At 40.2% G+C, this 20,498-nt stretch overlaps 1 protein-coding gene across 3 annotated transcripts in view; it reads right to left on the bottom strand.

Moving 5' to 3' along the window:
* pikfyve (phosphoinositide kinase, FYVE finger containing) overlaps window positions 1-20,498 on the bottom strand; it is a 36,439-nt gene that overhangs the window by 1,942 nt on the left and 13,999 nt on the right. For all 3 annotated transcript variants that reach the window (XM_086090991.1, XM_086090992.1, XM_086090990.1), the window contains 33 exons: window positions 20,324-20,481; window positions 19,281-19,392; window positions 19,064-19,211; window positions 18,383-18,547; window positions 15,898-15,960; window positions 15,679-15,808; window positions 15,324-15,504; window positions 15,173-15,247; window positions 12,446-12,553; window positions 12,236-12,376; window positions 10,401-10,527; window positions 9,486-10,324; window positions 8,881-9,294; window positions 8,701-8,810; window positions 8,542-8,613; window positions 7,789-7,960; window positions 7,545-7,723; window positions 7,334-7,447; window positions 5,104-5,212; window positions 4,879-5,033; window positions 4,710-4,806; window positions 4,584-4,641; window positions 4,379-4,516; window positions 4,177-4,297; window positions 2,763-2,858; window positions 2,607-2,687; window positions 2,449-2,534; window positions 2,310-2,369; window positions 2,048-2,224; window positions 1,830-1,933; window positions 1,628-1,756; window positions 253-514; window positions 105-179 (listed from right to left, as the gene is read on the bottom strand). In XM_086090991.1, the coding sequence (XP_085947117.1) occupies window positions 105-179; window positions 253-514; window positions 1,628-1,756; window positions 1,830-1,933; window positions 2,048-2,224; window positions 2,310-2,369; window positions 2,449-2,534; window positions 2,607-2,687; window positions 2,763-2,858; window positions 4,177-4,297; window positions 4,379-4,516; window positions 4,584-4,641; window positions 4,710-4,806; window positions 4,879-5,033; window positions 5,104-5,212; window positions 7,334-7,447; window positions 7,545-7,723; window positions 7,789-7,960; window positions 8,542-8,613; window positions 8,701-8,810; window positions 8,881-9,294; window positions 9,486-10,324; window positions 10,401-10,527; window positions 12,236-12,376; window positions 12,446-12,553; window positions 15,173-15,247; window positions 15,324-15,504; window positions 15,679-15,808; window positions 15,898-15,960; window positions 18,383-18,547; window positions 19,064-19,211; window positions 19,281-19,392; window positions 20,324-20,481 (5,056 nt within the window). The remainder of the gene's footprint in view (window positions 1-104; window positions 180-252; window positions 515-1,627; window positions 1,757-1,829; window positions 1,934-2,047; window positions 2,225-2,309; window positions 2,370-2,448; window positions 2,535-2,606; window positions 2,688-2,762; window positions 2,859-4,176; window positions 4,298-4,378; window positions 4,517-4,583; window positions 4,642-4,709; window positions 4,807-4,878; window positions 5,034-5,103; window positions 5,213-7,333; window positions 7,448-7,544; window positions 7,724-7,788; window positions 7,961-8,541; window positions 8,614-8,700; window positions 8,811-8,880; window positions 9,295-9,485; window positions 10,325-10,400; window positions 10,528-12,235; window positions 12,377-12,445; window positions 12,554-15,172; window positions 15,248-15,323; window positions 15,505-15,678; window positions 15,809-15,897; window positions 15,961-18,382; window positions 18,548-19,063; window positions 19,212-19,280; window positions 19,393-20,323; window positions 20,482-20,498) is intronic.

Genomic DNA, 20,498 nt, shown 5'->3' with positions numbered 1-20,498 from the left:
CTTAGTTACAAAAACAAAACAAGGCAACCATCCATCTTTGTTGTTTGTTTGAACTTAATTTAAGACATGAGCCAACGTTTGCCGAGCACGTCTTCAAGCGCTACCTTGACCTCCCAGAATTCCAGTGGATTTGACGACCATCTCCAGCCTTTTATCCCAAGTGAAAGTCCTGATGTAATCTGTGACAGGAGACATCTTATGAGTGTGTGACAAAAAAACAGTCGAGCGCCGCCGCTTCGAATTCTTCTTTACCGATGATCCCGACCACCAGCTGATCGGTGGCGTCGTCGCGTCCCACCAGCAGCGAGTAGTCGATGATGAGGTGGCTGGACAGGAAGTAGGCGTCGCTGTGGATGGCGGCGCGCAGCACCGACTTGCAGTGCGAGCGGATGTACAGCGGGTTGTCGTAGATGAGCTTGAGCAGGTTCTCGTCCAGCAGCACCACCTCGCAGCTCTCCTTACCTGAGTCCGTCTTCACGTTGCGGTTTCGCAGCGACCCCTTCAGGTCGAACACCTTGCAGGGGGGAGCAATGAGGACATCTGACTACTCATTCAGTTAGACTGCACCAAAACAACAACTTGATGATTTACTTTGACAGAAACTACAGGTGGAAATGAGCATTTATGCTATAACCCGGCATCTTTCCTAACTTTGCCTTGGTCAATGTGTTGCTGTGCGCTGTCCTGTTCAAATAGATGCAGAGCATAGCATAGCATAGCATAGCATCCAACAATACAGGAGTCTTGTCTTTTTCCCCCAGCATATTTTTTTAAATCAACTTCCACATACGACTTGATTTGTGTTTGATTGATAACTGATAACTTTTTAAATGATCATAAAAAAATTAATTAGTGGCGTAAGATGGGGCTAGAGAGGCAAGATTTTACAAAAGATAATTTGAATATTTCAGTACAATTTTCATACCCATAGATGATTGCAGTGGACATGACGTATTTGCGTGTCTAAACCAATGATGTCAACACTTCTGGTTCATAATTGGATCCTAGCTAATTAATCTCAATCACAAGTTGATTTGCATGATGTTCATGTTAAAAATGTTACATATAAGCTTGGTAAGTTTACAATACGTTACAAGCCATACTATCCTGGCATCCACTATAACAAATAAAAACATGAGATTAAAAAAAAAAAGTGGGAAAAGCTACAGCTCTGAAGGGGTTAACATGTATGACAAAAAGTGTTGCTTATTTTAAATTGCAATACTCCACCTTTAAAGCTATAATGCGCCGTGATTAAGTCCACGCGTCAATCAGTTCTACCCGTAACTATTTGTTCTGCCATCGAATTTCAAATTAAAATTCACATTTTCAAAGGTGTTGGTAGGATGTCAAAAGACGACCTCTGTTGATTTGACAAGCACATCCTCATCCTACCAGAGTTAATGGAGGTAATGTACTTCAAATCATTGATTGTTAAAAACAAAATGTCATACTAATGCACAAATTGTAATGAATGTGAAAGAGAATAAAACTACAATAGCTTTTGGGAGTGAGTATCAGGTGTTGGACTATTTCAACTCACAGGGAAGTCCCATCATGCTTATTAATTTATTGATTTTCACATCAGGTAGCCCCAGTAAAATATAATTTCCAACATTTGCCTTACCTGAGCCATCTTGCGTCCATAGAAAAGATTTTCCATCACAAGCAGGTCCAGTTTCTTCTCAGTGTTGTTCTGAGAGTTCTTGTAACCGATGCGGTAAACGCCGAGAATCTTCGCCAGGGCAGTCGGCCTCTGTGACACAAGTTTTAGTTTCTATTAGTCAATCCAGAGACTACGCGTCTGTTTGCTCGTTTGTGATGCACACTTTCTGCTGCGCCGCTCCGGTGATGTAGGTAAAGTAGTGAGGAGCAAAGTCCAGGAAGGATTGGACTTCCAGTCTGGGCATCTGCTTCAGGATGAAGCGGTCATCTGAAATAGAGAAGAAGAAAGATGTTTTCATCTCAAAGAGCAAATTACAATCTAGTGTCTCTTATTCAATTCTTTCTATGAAAGGAGTTATGACTTTATAGTCAGTGGTCCGACCTTCGGTGGCGTAGAAGACAGCGCCAGACTTTCCGCCACGTGCCTGCCAGTTGACGCAGTGGGACAGCGAGCGGACAAAATCCTCCTCGGCACTCTCCAAGATCTCTTCCCGCATCCTGTGGAACTCGTCGGCGTAGTAGATGCGACAGTAGAACTTGGCGTTGGCGTCTGAGAATTCTAAACAGAAGGAAGGAGAGGGAATGGCTTCAGCTTTGAATGAGTAGTATGTGGAAATATGAGAAAACAAAACAAAAAAACGTACGCAGCTCGATATGTGGATTCTGAGACTGCTTCTTTTGTTTATCGGCCACATCCGCGTCTTCTGCAGGTTAGACAGGTGAGCAAAGATGACATCATCAGCAAGTGGCAGATCATGAACATATACAAACATCAACACTCACTGAGCGGGTCGCCGTCTGTGCTGCTGCGGCTCTGCGTCGTCGACTCGCCGAGCCTGGCCGGGCTGCCCTTGACTCGGCCCTCTCCGCTACTTGACAAAAGTGATTCAGTTGACATTTCCTTCTCTAAATGGAACATCAGAATAATCGATGAAACAAACCTGTTGGCTTGTGACACCTCGTCCGCTCCTTTGTTGGACGCCTTCGACAAATCCTCCAGTGCTGTTTTGTACTCCTTGCAGCTGCAGACAGAAACAACACTCATTTAATTTATACAGTATATATTAAAAAACAAAACAAAACATATGAGTAGTCACCTGAGTGCAAAGGCGATGATTGAGCTCGGCTCTTTCTCGCACACGGCAATGGGCACCCGTTCATGTTCGTACATCAGGTAATGCTTGTCTGGGTCACTGCGAAATGGGAAGTGATCTTACACTTCAGTATTTTCGATGTCTGAAGCAGGCATGAAATATATTGAGGGCTTCAATTTGCCATATGGCTAATTTGGTTGCGTTATTAATATCATAATTCTACACAAACAGCTGTAATGTATTCATGTATTGGACTCTTTTGGACTGCGCAAACTTCAGATGACAAAAACTAAAATACGTGTTGATGAGAATAAACTGCCAATTATTATTGTAAAAATCTTAAGTATTAGAACTTAATTTTTCACTGTAGACATCAAGATGTACAATGCACCTTAAAATAAAATCTGAAATAAATCTAATCTCTTTCAATTAATTTTTTGATGTCAAATGCAAATATTTGAATTAGCCTGATTGTTCCAGTACTTTCTCAAACTTTAGCATTATTCATTTTATTTAACATCACAAATGCAAGGTTACCTACAACCGCATTTTTCTTACTTTAACTTCTCATGCATTCCATTCCAATACACAAATGTTTGAAGGCACAATTAATCATTTTGCTGCATTCCGAAGTTGGTACTACGGGTGGGAACGATAATCGTTTTAGTTTTTTTTATGCATTGGTTGTTGTATTAAAAAGATTCTGGATTGATTCTGTGGTATTCAAAATCGATTTTCAAAGTTTAAATAAAAAACTAAAAGCCACTGTTGTCTGCTGCATATTGCACTTTCAAGTATTAAAATACAGGTTACGCCAAATCAGATTGATAAGTTTAAATATGTTTTTGTAAATGTATTGTCATAGGAGAAGTTAGACATCTGTTACAGCAAATGCTACCATTGGCACTTTTCTAAATTTGTGTTGACACACTATTGTAAACCATGTTGCCTTGCCACTTTAAAAAAAGTCAAAGTGTGAAGTGTAAATCCTTGCTCTTCCTTGAGTTCTGCAATTGTTTGAAAAAGATACCAGTGTTTTACATGAACTATAAAATGTAAGCCAATCTAGTGATGTATTGGAATCCAATTATAGGCCTCTGAATCCGAATCAAATAGTCAGGTACCCGTAGATTCCCACTCCTAGTTGGTACATATTTAGTGGTAATAATAACAATATACCCCCAAAAAAATTAAAATTTATTTGTACAATGTTATTATACAGTTACTATTACATCATAAACGAAAATTGAAATCATTTCATTAAATGTCTATGATATAAGTGCTAGTTAATATAAAAAAATTGCTAAATAATTCACTTTTACATAAATCTACAATGTAATTAAAAACTATAAACATATTTGAAATTAAATGATGTGTGTTTTTTGCAGCGCCAATTAATGGTGACTACAATACTCACAATGGGAAGGGAATGGAGTTGTAGCTGTTTCCTGGCAGGAAATTTGCTAGAATAGCCTTCATGGTGGACTTCTCCTTCACCTGACTATCAGTGGAACCCAGCAAGTGTCCGTCAAACACATCTGGTGACCCCGGAAATTTTGAATATTTTAGCTCAAGGTGGTTTTAGAAACAGAATTGTAAGTTTCACTGTGTATGTCTACCTTCTGGGATGCTGACAGAGTCCGGCTCCGTGAAGGAGGGGACAAGCGTGTTCGGCTCAGCTCCAGCCTCCGCAGGCGACAGCAACGCGTTGGAGGAGGAGGAGGATGTGGATGGCAGTGTGTTGAGGTGACGGTCCTCTGTCCAAAATAACATTCATCAGGTTTACTTTGCTGAGCAGAATTTTACACCAGATCGACAGCTTACCTTTGTCGCCATTCTGCACCACCGGAGAGGGGTTTCGCGGTGAGGAGTCCAGAGTGCTCTGTCATTAAAACAAAATACGTCAAGTCGTGAGAACATTTCGTCGGCACTTGAATGCACCACACTGACCTTGCTGTCATCAGCGGTGGTCTGTCGGTGGCGGCCTGGGCTCGGGGGCACCGAGAGACGCTTGCGGCCTTTCTCCTGCTGGAACAAATCTTGCAGCCTGAGGAGGGGATGGGGGCAGGAAGTCAGCAAAATGACGTTTCAGAAATGTAGCGTTGGCCACAAATATGACCTGCTGTTCCACGACTGCAGCATCTCACAGAGGCTCTGCTTCTTCACCACTAGGGACTCAAGCACTGCCTGGAGCTGCTGCGGCGAATCCAGACCGCAGGCCTGAAGTCGCGCTTGGAGCTTCTCAATCCAGCTGCGTAGCTCCACCTCCTCCATCTGCACGCACAAATGCCACTGACAACATTAAAAAGTACTAGGAGGAAAAATAGATGGAGGAAGGACCTACATCTTTCTGGGCAAAGAGGTCCTCCATCTTCTCCTCTCGTGTTTTACTGAAGGTCTCAGTTTTAAGAGAGGTGAGGCGGTCGTCAATGGCCAAGTAGACCTGCATTACTCTGAGATCAAAGACACAAAAGACTATTGGAAGATACATCCACATTGATTTGGTGTAGTGGAATACTCATTAAGTACAAATTATTTTCTTTCTAGACATGTCTTAATTTGCCGTTTTTCGTTGGTTACGTTCCGCTGTACTGAATAGTGTTTCTTTACTACAATTAATGTTAGCTTGAAGCTGGTTTAGCATGGTTTAGCCTTAGCATGCCTTCCCCTGTAAATTATTACTTGTTCTCTTTTCGTGTTAGCAATACTTCTCAGAAGTGTTTCTTATTTGTCAACAAGGATGCGATGATTATGGACTTTTAGAGGAGCAGCTGCCTTTTATCCGGCACGCTAGCCAGTTAGCCACACCGCGGACTTGTGGAGCTGCAAAGCTAGTTTTGTACATGGGGAACAGAGGTGGCAAATCCAGGTCCAGAAAGTAAAAACCCTGCCACAGTTTGGCTTTAGGCCCTGATGCTATCTATCTATCTAGCTCCTTAGCAGGTAAATGAGAACCATGGGAGCTAGCTAGCTAGCACCTGAAATTAAAAACTCTGCCACAGTTTGGTTTTAGCCCCTGATGCTAGCTAGCTAGCACCTGCCAAACTGTGGCAGGGTTTTTACTTTCTGGACCTGGATTTGCCACCTCTGATGGGGAAGATGCAATGACCACAACAAACATTAGCACAATTGGTTGTCACATTTGGAACAATTTCAACCTCCATGAAACTAATGGGAATTGGCCGTATCAAAACACAGCCAAAACAGAACACTTGGCATCACTGACTCTTTCCAGACACCAGACAACAATTTGCTTGGGTTTTACCACAATGTCTCCAATTGGAAATAATGGAAAAATATTGATTTGAAATTGAATAAAATATCCAAGGAGTAACTGCTGTACAATTCGTGTGTTCAACATTCTAAACTGTTGTTTTTACAGGTGTGTTGACTACCAAGGTTAATTTAGTTAACTAAAACTAACAAAATAACTAAAACTAAAATTCCAAAAACATTTTCGTTAACGAAATAAAATAAAAACAAAAATGCTATTTAAAAAAGTAAAACTATTTGAAACTACATATTACATTTACAAAACGAACTAAAACTATAATTATAGTGAAAATGTCCTCAGTTTTTGTCTTTGGTAATTAATTTAATACATTAGCCTTTATTTCGATATTAACCGGAATTAGGACGTTTGAAAATTTGTCTAATGTCATCCAGAAAAGCACCTTTAGATGACATTGCATCTAGCTGACAATTTTGTGTGTTTGACTTTTGACTCCAATGGCTCACCTTGCTTGCTTTTTCATTTAATTCAGCCGAAATAGAACGCTGGGTAAGAAGTGCGTTACTTTTTTTCATTTTACCATGTTATTTATTAAATCTTGCACACAAGAAATACAAATTTAAGAAAAAACAACAACTACAGGAGTCCTCGAGTTACGGCCGGGTTCCGTTCCTACATCCTGGCGATGTAACCCAAATTTCAACTTAAGTCGGATTTCACCGTTAAAGTCAACATTTACATAAAACATTTTGTACAGTAATTTTAAACAACATATTTGCGCGACACGGAAGAGCCGGAAACAATATTTCGTGTTTCCGCACAGACATTCATTGCAGAGCGTGAGCTCTAATCAAATTTAAACACGGAAATGTGACGCACCTGACAGCGCCTGATGGCGAGCCGACCTGCTCGATATCATCCGTTGATTGATGTAACAACACAACTTTGAATAACTTAAAAATGGTGCGATTACTGTGGGAAATTAACGAAAAAAAAGGTGCTACAGACGAGGCACGGGCGGCGTAAAGTCGAAACGATGTAGGTCGCGTACGATGTAACTCGAGGACTCCCTGTAATACTAAAACTAACTAAAACTAAGCATTTTTGAAATAACTAAAACTAATAAAAAGTAACAGCTGCCCTGAAAACTAACTACATTTAAAAAGCAAAATTCAAAACGAAATAAAAACTAACTTTTATGAAATTTCCCAAACTATAATAACCCTGTTGACTACTGATAGGCTTCAGCGTCAGCGATACCACTTTATGAAGTTACTGGTGAAGACAGCCTATTTTTGTGAGAGACATCCACAATATGCTGCAGGCTGGAGGGTTGATTTACTTTTGGGAGAAATCTTTCAGGTCCTGCTGTAGGGTGGCTTTAGAAGGCCCCAGGTTCCTGATGAAAATTTGTGGACGGGGAAGACTTATCTCCAACAGCCTCACAGAAGTGTAGCTGGAAGGGAGATCAAGTGGACATTTCATTGAGTTGAAGCAGTGGATGGACGGCTTAAAGTTGTTAAAGTTGGACCAGGCGAGGGCGTATGACCTACCTGAAGGAGGCCACCATCTGGTTGTAGGAGAAGTACTGGTGGTAGTCTTTGTGGATGGAGTGCCCGCAGGGTTCTGCGTTGGCCCGCCTGGTGTACTGGTGGCCGTAGAAGTGCAGCTCCAAATATTTGGCAAAAGACATTGACCATGAGTCATTGGATAGCGGCACCACAGGGGTCACCTGAAAACGGGAGGCGAGATTAGAACACACAAAGCAAGGTTAGCTTAAAAATTATTATTAGTAACCTGTTTGCAGACGCGGCACCAAGAGTAGTTGAGAATGGTGTGCTGATAACCGGGAACTGGGGAGTCGAGCTCCTTCAGCACAATCTGCACACAGCCGTTGCCATGCACAAAGCGGCGGATGTGGTGCACCATGGGAGTCTCACAAAATATGCTGGGACACTGATAAGATGACCTGTAGTGAAGCAAAACACCAGATTGTGTTGGAAAAAGCATGTGTTGATTTTTCTTGGGCTTTTTTTGTGACAAAAAAAGGATTTGAGAAACAGATTTAATTAACGAATATCTATAAAAGTTTACTAGATGGCTCCGATCTTCAAGGGCCGGAGTCCTGCATGTTTGAGATGTTTCCCTCCTCCAGCACACCTGATTCAGATGATCAGCTCAACAGGCTCTGCAGGAGCATAATGATAACGATGAGGATGATAGTGATCCTGATCACTTGAATCAGGTGTGTTGGAGGAGGGAAACCGCCAAAACATGCTCTTGAGGCCCGGAGTTTGACACCTTTGCCGTGAAGCAAAACAAACAAACAAACAAACAAAAAAAAACACTGAGTTCAATCTTCGCCAACCGTATTATACTTGAATTTAGCAAGAGCACATCTGCAAAAATGGGGAAACAAAATGTGATATGGTCTACATAAAGTTTTTATACACTTTTAACTCATTCACTGCCAGCCCAGTTAAAAGGGATTTTTTACGTCTATAGCCGTTAATGGCACTGAATGAAGTAAACACATTACAATCATTTTACCTGAAACAGTATCTCTCCAAGAAAACACCAAGTGAGAGGTCATTCTTTCCATAGAACTCCATAGTGACAATCCTGTTGTCGACAAATTTGATGACTATTAAACTCACTAAACATAACTTTTAGTACTTGTAGTGGTTATGATGCAGTATAAGAGTTTACCAGGGGCTGACGCAGGGGTTTGGGGCATTGCTGGACTGAGCTGAGGAGCTGCTGAAGAGCACGCACAGTCGCTGATGATTGACAGGTGTAAGGCAGTCCATCTGAGAAGACTATGATCAAAACGTAGAGGCAAGATATCACAAAACTCGAAGAATCCCCAAACCATGGATCCTTCCTTACCTTAGGGGCTAAGCTCATCACGCTCTGCTTGCTTGGTTTATCATCTTCACTATCAGCCTTCACCGGAGTCTTAATGGGCGGCGACGGCGTCTCCTCAGTCCTGTTGTGACCATTCACCAAACCGACCGCACTGGCAGCATTGAAGGGGTCACTGGCTTCCCTCTGCCGAATTCGCCCTCCTTTTGCTCTGTACTCTGCCAGCATATTGGCGAGGTCCTGGCTGCAGCTCAGTTGCTCGACGATACGGGTGCTGGTGAGGCCGTGGCACGGGAGGACGTCGACGGGCTTCACTGGAGCGACGCCGTTGGTCTGACCGCCGACCAGTGAGGAGGATGCCGAGTCTTTGAGGAGCTGCCGTTTCCGGCGCCCATCCAATTCTTTGAAGTCTTTGTTGAGGAGGGGGGACAAGTAGACCTGCGGTATGGAAGGCACGTGTGAGCATGACCACAGGAACCATTTTGTCGCTGTCACATTGTTTTTGTTGAATTGTCTGCTGTTTAAGAAGTCGAGACATTTCTGGTGCTAAATCTGTCAAAATGCTTTTTTTGTGTGTGTGTTTTTATGAAGTATACTGTGTTGCTGTGATGAATGTAAAACCAAGATACCTTTTCAGGGAAGTAATCCCTGCTGGGGCAGTGCATGCCGACAGCCGTGAGGAGAAAAGGTTCTCGAAAAGTAATGAAGGGCGAGATACACAAGATGATGTCCTTCAGCTCCTGCTTGAAGACAGCAGAGATGGACTTCAGGCGGTCATCGGTCGACGTCACCTGCTCTGCCACAAACAAGCCCGTGTCGTCCTGAAGGGGGTCTCGGAACAACCTGGGTGTCGACATTTCTGATCCCTTATCCTCGGTGCTTTCCAACTCTTCCTTTTCCTGGTTTCCTTGCTCTGATGTGTTATCATCAGAGGTCCTGCTGAACGTGTTTGTTGTCAGCTGCTGATCTTCCTCCATGAGAAACGGCGGAGATACTGACAGGGGAGGAGCAAGAGGGCCAGAAAACGGTGAAGAAGTCATTGTCTCTTTGATTCCAGCTTCTTCACTGTGGACAGACAAAGTAGATGATCTTGGACGGTCCTGGCTGATTTCCATTCCAGGGGGAAATGCGTCATCCTCTAGATGTCCAGATGTTGCGCAATCAACATCAGAAGTTCTCACAATTGTGTCATGGCTCTCTTCGTCCGTCTGCTCGGCATTCGCCTCACCCTCGGGGGGCATGCCATCCAGGAGGCAGGGGAAGGAGGCGCTCTGGGCCAAGCTGGGCGGCATGGCAAACTCATCCATGAGGAAGGAGATCTCCAGCTGCGAGTGATAGGCCACGCACACCATCATCATGATGATCTCCTTCACACGGGCCAGTTCGTACTCTGACGCGCCACGCAGCTTGATAGAGCAGCCCAGGTGAATAGCGCAGCCTTCGAAGAACATCAGCGTCTTGACATCATCTGTGAGCAGGCACACATGGACCAATGTCTCACGTCGGCATTTATCTTGGCTGAAAGAGGGAAAGTAAACACTCACCGTTGGCCAGGGTGAAGGACTGCATGAAAAATTTGTGGCAGGTGCCCAGACGAGGCTTGGTAAGCAGCTGATCCATAGACATAACTAAGTCCCCTTGGGTCATTCGGCTCACTCGGTCCAACACTTGCTAAATTGAAAAAGTACAGTGAAACCTCAACTATTTACTGTTTTGCTATTCACAAATTCACCGACACACGTGGACAAAATGCTTGGTAACCCTGTTAACTCATTTACTCCCAGCCATTTTCCCTGAAGCAACCCCCTTCGCTCCCGGCTGTTTTACTGGATTCTGACTGATTTTGCAAGGCCCACAGAATATTGTGTTCTATTGCTATAAAAACATGGAACCTACCAAAAGAAAGATTAGTCTCCTCTCATCAGGAAAAAAAGAATATTTCTATCAGTTTCTGTTTTGCAACAATTAGCATTAGAATATAGATACGTTTCATTATTATTCACAAATCAGTTTAAAACTGTGGGGGGAAAAAAGCCTGTTTTAAAGATAGAGTCCAACGTTTTCATTTTAAAATAAACACTGGATGTATACACATGAACTTCTTCTCAATCAACACCTCTGGTCTTCTGTTAATGTGTGGTGGTGATTTTGTCATCAACCACCACCCTCTCCAGTCTGTATTTTGCCATTTTGTTGTGTTTTGCCATAAGAGAGCCGTTTCTGGGCGGAAAGGCAATGTTTACCCCTCCAGTCAATCACAGAGCGGGAAAGCGTGTCACTCTAGGCAGACGCTGAGTGCGGTCAGAGGCAGGGGGCGTGAACGTTGAGCTAGTATGGGTTGAGCCATGGGAGGAATCTGTTTTGAAAAAACTTTGGACTTTACCTTTAACATCGCCCTGGTTGATCTCTTATACTTTGCTGCCACCTGCTGGCCGTTTTGTAATAACTACCATTGCTTATTTGCTTCAACCATTCTCTTCAGTTCAGAGGCTGCATCATCAAAGCCTTCTGTATGCTCTAGCATAAAAAACATTTAAAAAAACATATAAATGCGTCTTTGGGACACTGGTAATATTTAAAATTTGGCAGCAAATGAGTTAATGAAAGAAAAAGCTCTCAACAATATCACAGTAAAAAAGCTGTGTAGGACCCGAGAAAGTCAAATTAACGTAGTGGGCATCTTCGGTGGACAGCAAGGTCCGTGTTATGATACATGATATGGTGCTCCGATTGTATTTTTAAATATCCCAATGGTCAAATTATTTTTAATGTTTGAGGACAACCATTATTTTTGCCAGGCCCATTTCATTGGTTTGTTAGTTAAAATGATTTTGTTGAACCACCAACCTGATTTTTATTAATTTTGTTTTTTTTTCTTTTATTATTATTATTTTTTAAACAGATTTTAAGTATTGTACTTGGCAGACAGCGTATCTAGTGGAGCCTGGAAATTTTTGATCATATCAACATCACTAAGTCTAATTTGCTACCAAGTGGTGAGAGCAAGCACAATAACTTTCCATTTGTGGAAAAAGTAATGTGTTAGCTGGGGGTTGAATGACAACAGGAGGGTCACCACTTGAAAGTCTCATTAAAATCTAATCAGGGTCCTCCTCAACATCATCCTCTGTCTCATTGACAGAAATCATTTCCTTAGAAGTAATTTTGCCATTTTGAGAGAGAAGAAAGAGCATTTTTTTTTTAAGGAGAAATCATTTAGAAGTAGTTGCATTGTCTGAATTAACCTCTGATAAATAGTTGCCCTATGACAGTCATGTTTATGCTGGGGTAGGACCCTAAAGCTTTTGGAAGATTGGTAAAATTGACTCCCCAAATAATAGGAGGGGTAACGGGAAGACCTCACTGATGAGCAACTGACCGGTTTGACGTTGATCACCAATGTGATTCCATGCTCGAGCAACATGTCCTGAGCAATACGAGACACTGTCTTCTCCACCAGCACCAGGTTTGGACGGACGTCCACGATACGCTGAACATAATTCTTCAAAAACTCTCGCTCCTGAAACAGAAAAAAATATTCGGGAATCTGGGAAATTATGGCAACAAGTTGGAGCAAACAAATACTGACCTGCAGCACAATGGGATCAATGCAAGTAAACTTAGTTTCTTCCTTGAAAAGATACTCGATTGAGCACTTCAGCAGTAGGATTTTGGGGTTCTTGATGTAGGAATTCATCTAAAACAAACAAACAACGGGTGACAAAAGTCAAATGTTGATCGTAATTTTGTACACCCAAAACTAGTGCCATATTTCATAGGCTTTCGGCTCATCCGTAACCCTTAAGCGGTATACAATAATATAATATGAATGGAATGATGGCTTGTGGGAAGGAGAAAGGTTAGGCCTATTGTATTGCCAAGCGGCTCCTCTGTGACAGTCCTGATGTAACAAATGGTGTGCAGTTAACTAGTTTGCGGAACGGCGCAATAATATGTCTTCTCTTGCAGCACGAGAAGGCATGCTCAGTTACTGCAAAACTTACTATTTTTTATTCATGGCCTGGGATTGTTTTTCTTGTAAATATTTACCGTAATAATGATGTTACAGTGGGGATCTAAAGTTTGGGCACCCCAGAAAAAAAAGAAAAAAAGAAGTAAAGATTATTGTACATAAACAAGGTACCAAATTACAGATGAGTCATTCTTATAACATGTCATGAAACGTTTTATTTCCATCACTTACACGTTCCGGATAACAGAAAACAAAATAATGGCGTCTGCAAACGTTTTCAATACCATACCTTCTACCGCCCCTTTTGGCAAGTATTACATCTTACAAATGCTTTTTGTAGCCAGCCAAGAGTGTTTAAATTATTTTTTGAGTTATCTTCGCACATTCTTCCCTACAAAAGTCTTCCAGTTCTTTGAGAATTCTGTGGTGTCTGTTGTGCACTACTCTGTTAAGGTCTATGCATAGATTTTCAATGATGTAGAGGGCAGGAGATTGGGAAGGCCATGGTAAAACCTTTCGTTTACACCTCTTGATGTAAACCAATGTGAATTTTGAGGAAGCCATCCCGTCTTTAATTTGAGCTTTTTCACAGACTTCATCAAGTTAGCATTAACATTTTGCTGATATGTTATGGAATTCTTTTTTCCTTCTACTCGTTAAAAATGGCTTTATGTTCACTGTTGTACTGGCTGCAATGGTAAATGGTACTTCATTTATTTAGCGCTTTAAGCGCCCTCAAAGTGATTTACACATTCCAATACTGCTTTATATTCACATACTGTTGACACAGCATCAGGAGCAACAATGGGTTAAGTATCTTGGCCTCAAGGATACTTCAACGTGGTCACAATGGCATTGGATCGAACCCACAATCTCTTGGGTTGCGAGACGACTACTCTACCACTGAGCATGCTTAATAGTAGGACAGAGATTATTATATTCTTTAAATTCTGTGACTTTTCTTCTCCAAACTTACTTTTGCTCTTTTGTATAAGTATATGTATCTCTTTATAGTGGAATAGCGTAGCACAACTCCAGTGTCTGCCAGTTCTTCTTGGAGGGATCGTCCAGTCAAATGTGAGTTTATTTTTTAACTTGCTTTTCCTACAATTCTGCGATCTGATTTTCCTGATATTTTTCTTGGTCTTCCAGTTCTTGCTTTAATTTCCACTGTTCCTTATGCATTCTTAACTTATTCACTCCAAGCCATTTTCACTGAAGCAAGTTAAGCAACCCCCTTTGCTCCCAGCTGTTTTACTGGATTTTGACTGATTTTGAAGGCCCACAGAATATTGTGTTTTATTGCTATAAAAACATGGAACCTACCAAAAGAAAGAGTAGAGTCTCTTCTTTCATCAGGAAAATAAGTATATTTATATCTGTGACTATTCAGAAGGGGAAAGAGCTTTTTGCAACATGGACCTGGTTGATCTTGAATACTCTGGTGCCACCTTTTTGTAATAACTATAATGGGCTCTTTGCACAAATCCATTACTTTCTGAACTCAATACCACTCCTTCATTTCCTGTCTTTCATGATTGGACAAACTGATTAATCCAGGTGTGTCTGGCCGTTGTCGTTGTGGTTACTGAGGTCAGGCACACCTGGATTAATCAGTTTGTCCAATCATGAAAAAGTGGTACCGAGTTCAGGAAGTAGTGGATTTGTGTAAAGAGCCCATTGTTTCAACTATTCTCTTCATTTCAGAGGCTGCATAAAAGCCTTCTGTATGCTCTAGCATTAAAACACACACACACACACACACACACACAAAACCGTAAAACATTTATAAATACAACTTTGGGAGCATGGTAATATATAAAATAGAATGTATTTATACGTTTTTGGAAGCAAATTAGTTAATTATATTTTCCGAACAGATGATATTGGCATCTGGCTTTATCTTCTTATAGCCTTCTCCTGCTTTGTGAGGGTCAATCATTTTCAGTTTCAGTGTTCAAGTTGTCAGCTTTCCAAAGGGGGCGGTGCATGTTAAAACTCTGCAGAGTGCCAAAACTTTTTCAGATGTCATTAATTTGTTTTCTGCTATTTTGTATGTGTAAATTATGGAAAATTTAACATGCAAGAATTTCTCATCTATAATTTGATGCCTTTTGGAGATTTTTTCCCCCATCTTTCCTTGGCTTGTTCATGCAGAATACCATTTTTTTTTTTTACCTGGGGTGCCGAAATTTTTGATCCCCACTGTATGACTGTGCAAGCATAGGTTAGAAGTAGTCCACACATTCCAACTTTGGTACAACTTCAGGCTAATCTAGTGCAATAGTACCAGACCTACATTGAAACCCAAGTATTCAGTATTAAAAAAAAACCCTGACATACCTTTTTGTGTGCGATGTTCTTCGTGCAAACAAAGCCATTTACTACAGTTGAATCAAACTTTCTCCCTCCAGGAATCTAAACACAGAGATTTGGTTCAACCTATGGAAACTAAAGTACAAAATGGCCTTATGTCGCCCACATGCTCCTTCACCTTCTTAATGTGGACTAATTGCCTGATGTCCATGTCGTCGTCTGAGTTCCGGACATCGGGCCGCACCGTCTGGACCACCTGGCGGACAACAGGCACGATGATGTCCCGCCAGGACAGCGACAGTGACTCGCTGTAGAGGAGCTGCTGCAGCAGTGCCATCATGTGACTGTGATTGGCAGAGCTGAGAAAGAGGGAATACACATTTTGTTTTAAAGTAGCTACAACTGAGCAGAATATATATATATATATATATATATATATATATATATATATATATATATATATATATATATATATCTCATATCGCCTTTAATTTGACTGTCCAGGTGGATTTTGTTGTTGCATCTTCACTCACAGCAGCCTCTCCATGGCCTTCTTTTCTCCGTTCTCCTCTCGGAGCTGGTCCAGGGAGCTGTGGTGCCAGCCCAGAGGCGTGAACAACATCTCTTTAGCTTTCTCCTCCACACGCCGGTTGAACAAGGACTCTACAAGAAACATCAAGTCACACAGAAAATGGTTGGCTTGGCTGGTTCTGAGGTTTGCATAAACTTGGATGTGTGTTGAAGGATTCTACCTTTGATGAAGGCATCGCTGATCACTATGTTCTGTTCTCCGTCCTCTGATATCAGAAATTCCGCTGAGAAGCAGAGAAGCAGAGAAGCTTGTAAGTGATTGATTGATTGAAATGTTTATTTGGAATATTTCAACATTATTTCAATACATGAATAAGTGACAATAATCAACGAAAGAAAAGTAAAATCAAAAGAAAACAGGCAATAGAAAAGAAAACAATCAATGAATATTCAAAAAGGAGCGAGAATAAGTAAAACTTATTTACTCCCACCCCTTCTCCTTAAGTAAATAATGTAACTTCCGTCCTTCTCTTACATACACACAATATATGAATTAATACATGTAAACATACACCCATCGCCTAATACATTCGTTTAACACCACATGTACAGTCCCCACCTATAAATCTACTACTTCAGTCTATTTACACAATATAAACGTAAAAAAAAAAAGCTGTCAAACTAATCAAAACAAGGAGAGAAAAAACAAACAAACAAAAAAGTAGTAACCAAAATATAAATAATACAATTATACCAACACACCTAGTAAGTGACCACTCCTCCCTCCCTCATTCTCCTATTGTTTGAAAATCCCATTTTTATACAGTCTTTTAAACTGTCTCATATTTGTACACCGTTTCAACTTCCCACTAAATCCCTTCAGTAGCCTCACCCCGCATACTGATAAGACAAACACTATTTCTTGTTGTACAAAACCTCGCTTCTTTAAAGTCTCAATGTCTCCGTACATCCTAACACTCATTATGTTTCTTAAACAGCTGTTGAATATTCTGTGGTAGTAAATTATATCTTGCTTTAAACATTATTTGTGCGGTTTGATACTGTACAATGTCAGGAAACTTAAGTAATTGTGACTTTAGAAATACTGTGTTTGTGTGATCCTTATAACCAGCTTTAAGAATAATCCGTGATGCTCTTTTCTGTCGAATATTTATTGAATGTAGTGAGGTTTTGTAGTTATTGCCCCAAACTTCAGCACAGTACTGCAAATAAGGAGAGACTAGCGAACAGTATAGTGTGGAGTGATTTACTATCTAATACCCTCTTTGCTTTATTAATTATTGCAATGTTTCTTGAAATTGTACTCCGTATGTTTGATATGTGGTTCCCAGCTAATTTTATCATCAATAATTACCCACAAAAACTTGATTTCATGAACTCTTTAAATTTCTACCCCCTCTACTTCTCTTCACCTTCATTCTACAATTTCCAAATAACATTATTTTTGTCTTCCCTAAATTTAATGATAATTTATTGCTGTGAAACCATGTTTTTAATTTGTTCATTTATTTTGTTATTTCCTCCTGTAATTGTAGTATGTTATCCACTGAGTGAAAAATATTGGTGTCATCAGCAAAGAACACAGAATGCTGTATCTTGGAAACCATATACACATCATTTATATACAAAATAGAGAGTTTAGAGCCTAATATTGACCCCTGGGGGACACCACAAACAATATCCAAACATGATGAGGAAGAATCACCCAATTTAACAAACTGCTGTCTCCTACTTAAATAACTTTTTACCCACTCAAGCACTATTCCCCTGATACCATATCGTTCTAGTTTATTAATTAATATGTTATGGTTGATTGTATCAAATGCCTTCTTTAAGTCTATGAAAACCCCTGCAGCATATTTATTGTGATCTATAGCATTTGTGATTAGTTCTATTGCTTCTATTATTGCCAGTGTTGTTGATCTATTAGACCTAAGTCCATACTGATTTTCTGCAAGGATGTTGTGTTTTTCCAAGAATGAGTCTAATCTGTTGTTGAAGAGTTTTTCCAGTATTTTTAAAAATTGTGGGAATAAAGAAACCGGTCTATAGTTAGTAAAGTGATGTTTGTTCCCAGTTTTATATAATGGTATGACCTTGGCTAGCTTCATTTTATCTGGAAACCCACCAGTCTGAAACGAAAGATTACTTATAGTCTGTATGTTAATGGTTTAGAAATGGCCTTAATTAACTTTTTCACTAGTGACATGTCAATATCATTAGAATCAGTAGATTTTTTTTTAATGACGATGTCAACTATTTCTTGTTCTGTCACAGCTTTGAAAAATAGAGAATAAGGATTTCTCTCTGGTAAATATTCTTCATAATTTCCAGTATCAGGTATTTGTTTAGCTAATTCAGGTCCCACGTGTACAAATAATTCATTAAATCTATTAGCTACTTCATCCATGTTATACTTCTCTTCATCCTCATCAATAAAATACTTATTCCTATAATATCCTTGAGTATCTTCCATGTTCCTTTGATGTTATGTTTATTATCCTCTAATATACTTGTATAATAATCTTTCTGACTGGCTCTTATAATATTAGTTAGTTATTATTTAGTTAGTTAGTTATTAGTATTTTTATATGGTGATGGGAACAACATTCATGCAGGGTTGTCTCATCCAGTCATGCTTACCTTTTAGTGAATGTATTTAACGACCTCATGCATTGAACATACCTTTTTGTTCAGCAGTGGGAGGAACATGTGGATATTTGGACTGCTTTTTAATGTGGAAGTTGACGTTGTTGTGCTCCACGTTGAGGCTGATGGAGGCAGCTGAGTCACTGTCCACCACGGACTGTGAGCTGCTGACGGACGTCCTCTTGCTATGGTTTGCAGAACCTGGACAGAAAGACAGTCACAGAGCTGAAAGTGAAACAACTAAACAATTTCCCGTTTACATTAACTTATTCTCTGCCATTGACGGTTATAGACGTCAAAAACTGATTTTAACTATTTCTATTAGTCAAAATTTAGTTTTCTACTTTTAACAAGAGTATGAAAACCTAGATTTTTTTAATTGTACATTTAGAACAGATATAAAATTTGTGATTAACCATGAGTTAACAATTTAAGTAATGCGATTAATTGCGAGTAAAATTTTTAATTGCCTGACGCCCCTAATTTTTAATAATCATTTTGTCAGGCGATAATTTTTTATATTGTAAGTAATCGCATGACTTCACTAGTTAACTCATGATTGATCAAAAAATTTATATCAGTTCTAAATGTAAATTTTCATACTCTTGTTAAGAAAAGTGGAAACATTTTTAAATTAATAGAAATTGTTCAAATTAATTTTGGACGTTTATAGCCGTCAATGGCAGTGAATGAGTTAAAGAGCGGGGGGGCACATACTTGATATGTTGTAGTCTGACTCTTCTGCAAGCTGCTCTGTGTCACTGTCGTCAAACTTGATGTCCTTAAACCAGGACGGCTCAGAATGCCCCTCCACTGAGTTGACGCTGTCGCTGTCTGGAGACGGTGTTTCTGAGAACTCTGTGCTCTGCAGACCAGATGGTCACCATCAGTATGACACGCCAGCTGAGAAAAACCACCACAGCGTTTTACTCACTTGCAGGGGGCGATAAAGGGCGTACTCGTCTCTAAACAGCTGGTCGTTGTGCGTGATGCAGTCCAGCCAGCGGCCGTCAACAAAAGCCTGGCCGATGGCGATTGCTTGCGCCCTGAAGGAGAATAAAAAACGAAAATAAATCAATGAAAATTGGATTGTCTTTGGAGAGCTTTATTGGAAAGGGGAAAAGGCCATATGACACAGGAAGAAGAGTCAACAAATTGTGCATTCAAGAGATGTTCTACATATTATAAATCAGTGATGGGCAACTTAAATGCCAGAGGAGGACAAAAAGTGTGCATACTTGTAAAATATGCCATCTTAATATATATAATTTTTCATAATACATTTCGGTTAGAAGCAAAAAAGATCCATTATCCATTCCAAACCCATACTAGCAAACAACCACATAGATTTGTTTTGGGACTGTACTTCATCTACACTTGCATTTTTTGGATTGACCTACATAGAATTCTAAATTCAAACCCTTAATGAATATACAATTTACACAGTTTCATTCTAGGCTTGGCTATCCAATTTAGACAAAATATAGTTGGATAACCTTTATGTTATCAACCTTCTCTTAATTTTATTAAAGTTTCATATTCAATTAATATTCAAATGCCTTGAAATAAAAACTAGTAGAGGATTAAACCTTAAGTCACCTTTTTACACTCAACGCTATTAAAAAAACTGTGGAAAGAGATTTTGGCTCAAGATACAAGCATAATGTATACCCAGTACAGTTTTCATAATTTTCTTACAGATACGTAACTTTTGGAGTAGAACAAATATCACAAGGCACACATGAAATTCAAAGGTTGGAGTGTTTGATGCCCTCAAATATATATGCAACTCATGTGTGTAATTCTACATAACACATTGCATGACTGTGTAAGAGAAAGTGTGTTAATATTGTTTTAACATTTATTTTTGTAGACATAGATAGAGCTTATGTTTGTCTTTCCTATATTTGAACGAAGGAAGTGACTTAAAAACAGCCTCATGAAAAGTTGTCTAACTTGACGTCGTTGACTTGATACCTGTTGGAGATGGTGCCGGTCCTCAGCAGCCAATTCACCAGCTCCTTTCCCACAATACAGTTGGGGTAGGTCCTCAGCCAGTACCTGTGGTCCTGGAACTCCATCCCCGTGTTGTTGTGGCAGATTTTCTTCCACAAGTCCTTAAGTTGCGATGAGTCCTGTAAGACAGGCAAGC

Source organism: Leptonotus elevatus, chromosome 12, assembly GCF_054856555.1.
Source record: "Leptonotus elevatus isolate MCC_2025b chromosome 12, RoL_Lele_1.0, whole genome shotgun sequence".
NCBI classification, from domain to species: Eukaryota; Metazoa; Chordata; class Actinopteri; order Syngnathiformes; family Syngnathidae; genus Leptonotus; species Leptonotus elevatus.
The sequence above is the reverse complement of the archived record's forward strand: the minus strand, read 5'-3'. Positions and strand labels throughout refer to the sequence as shown.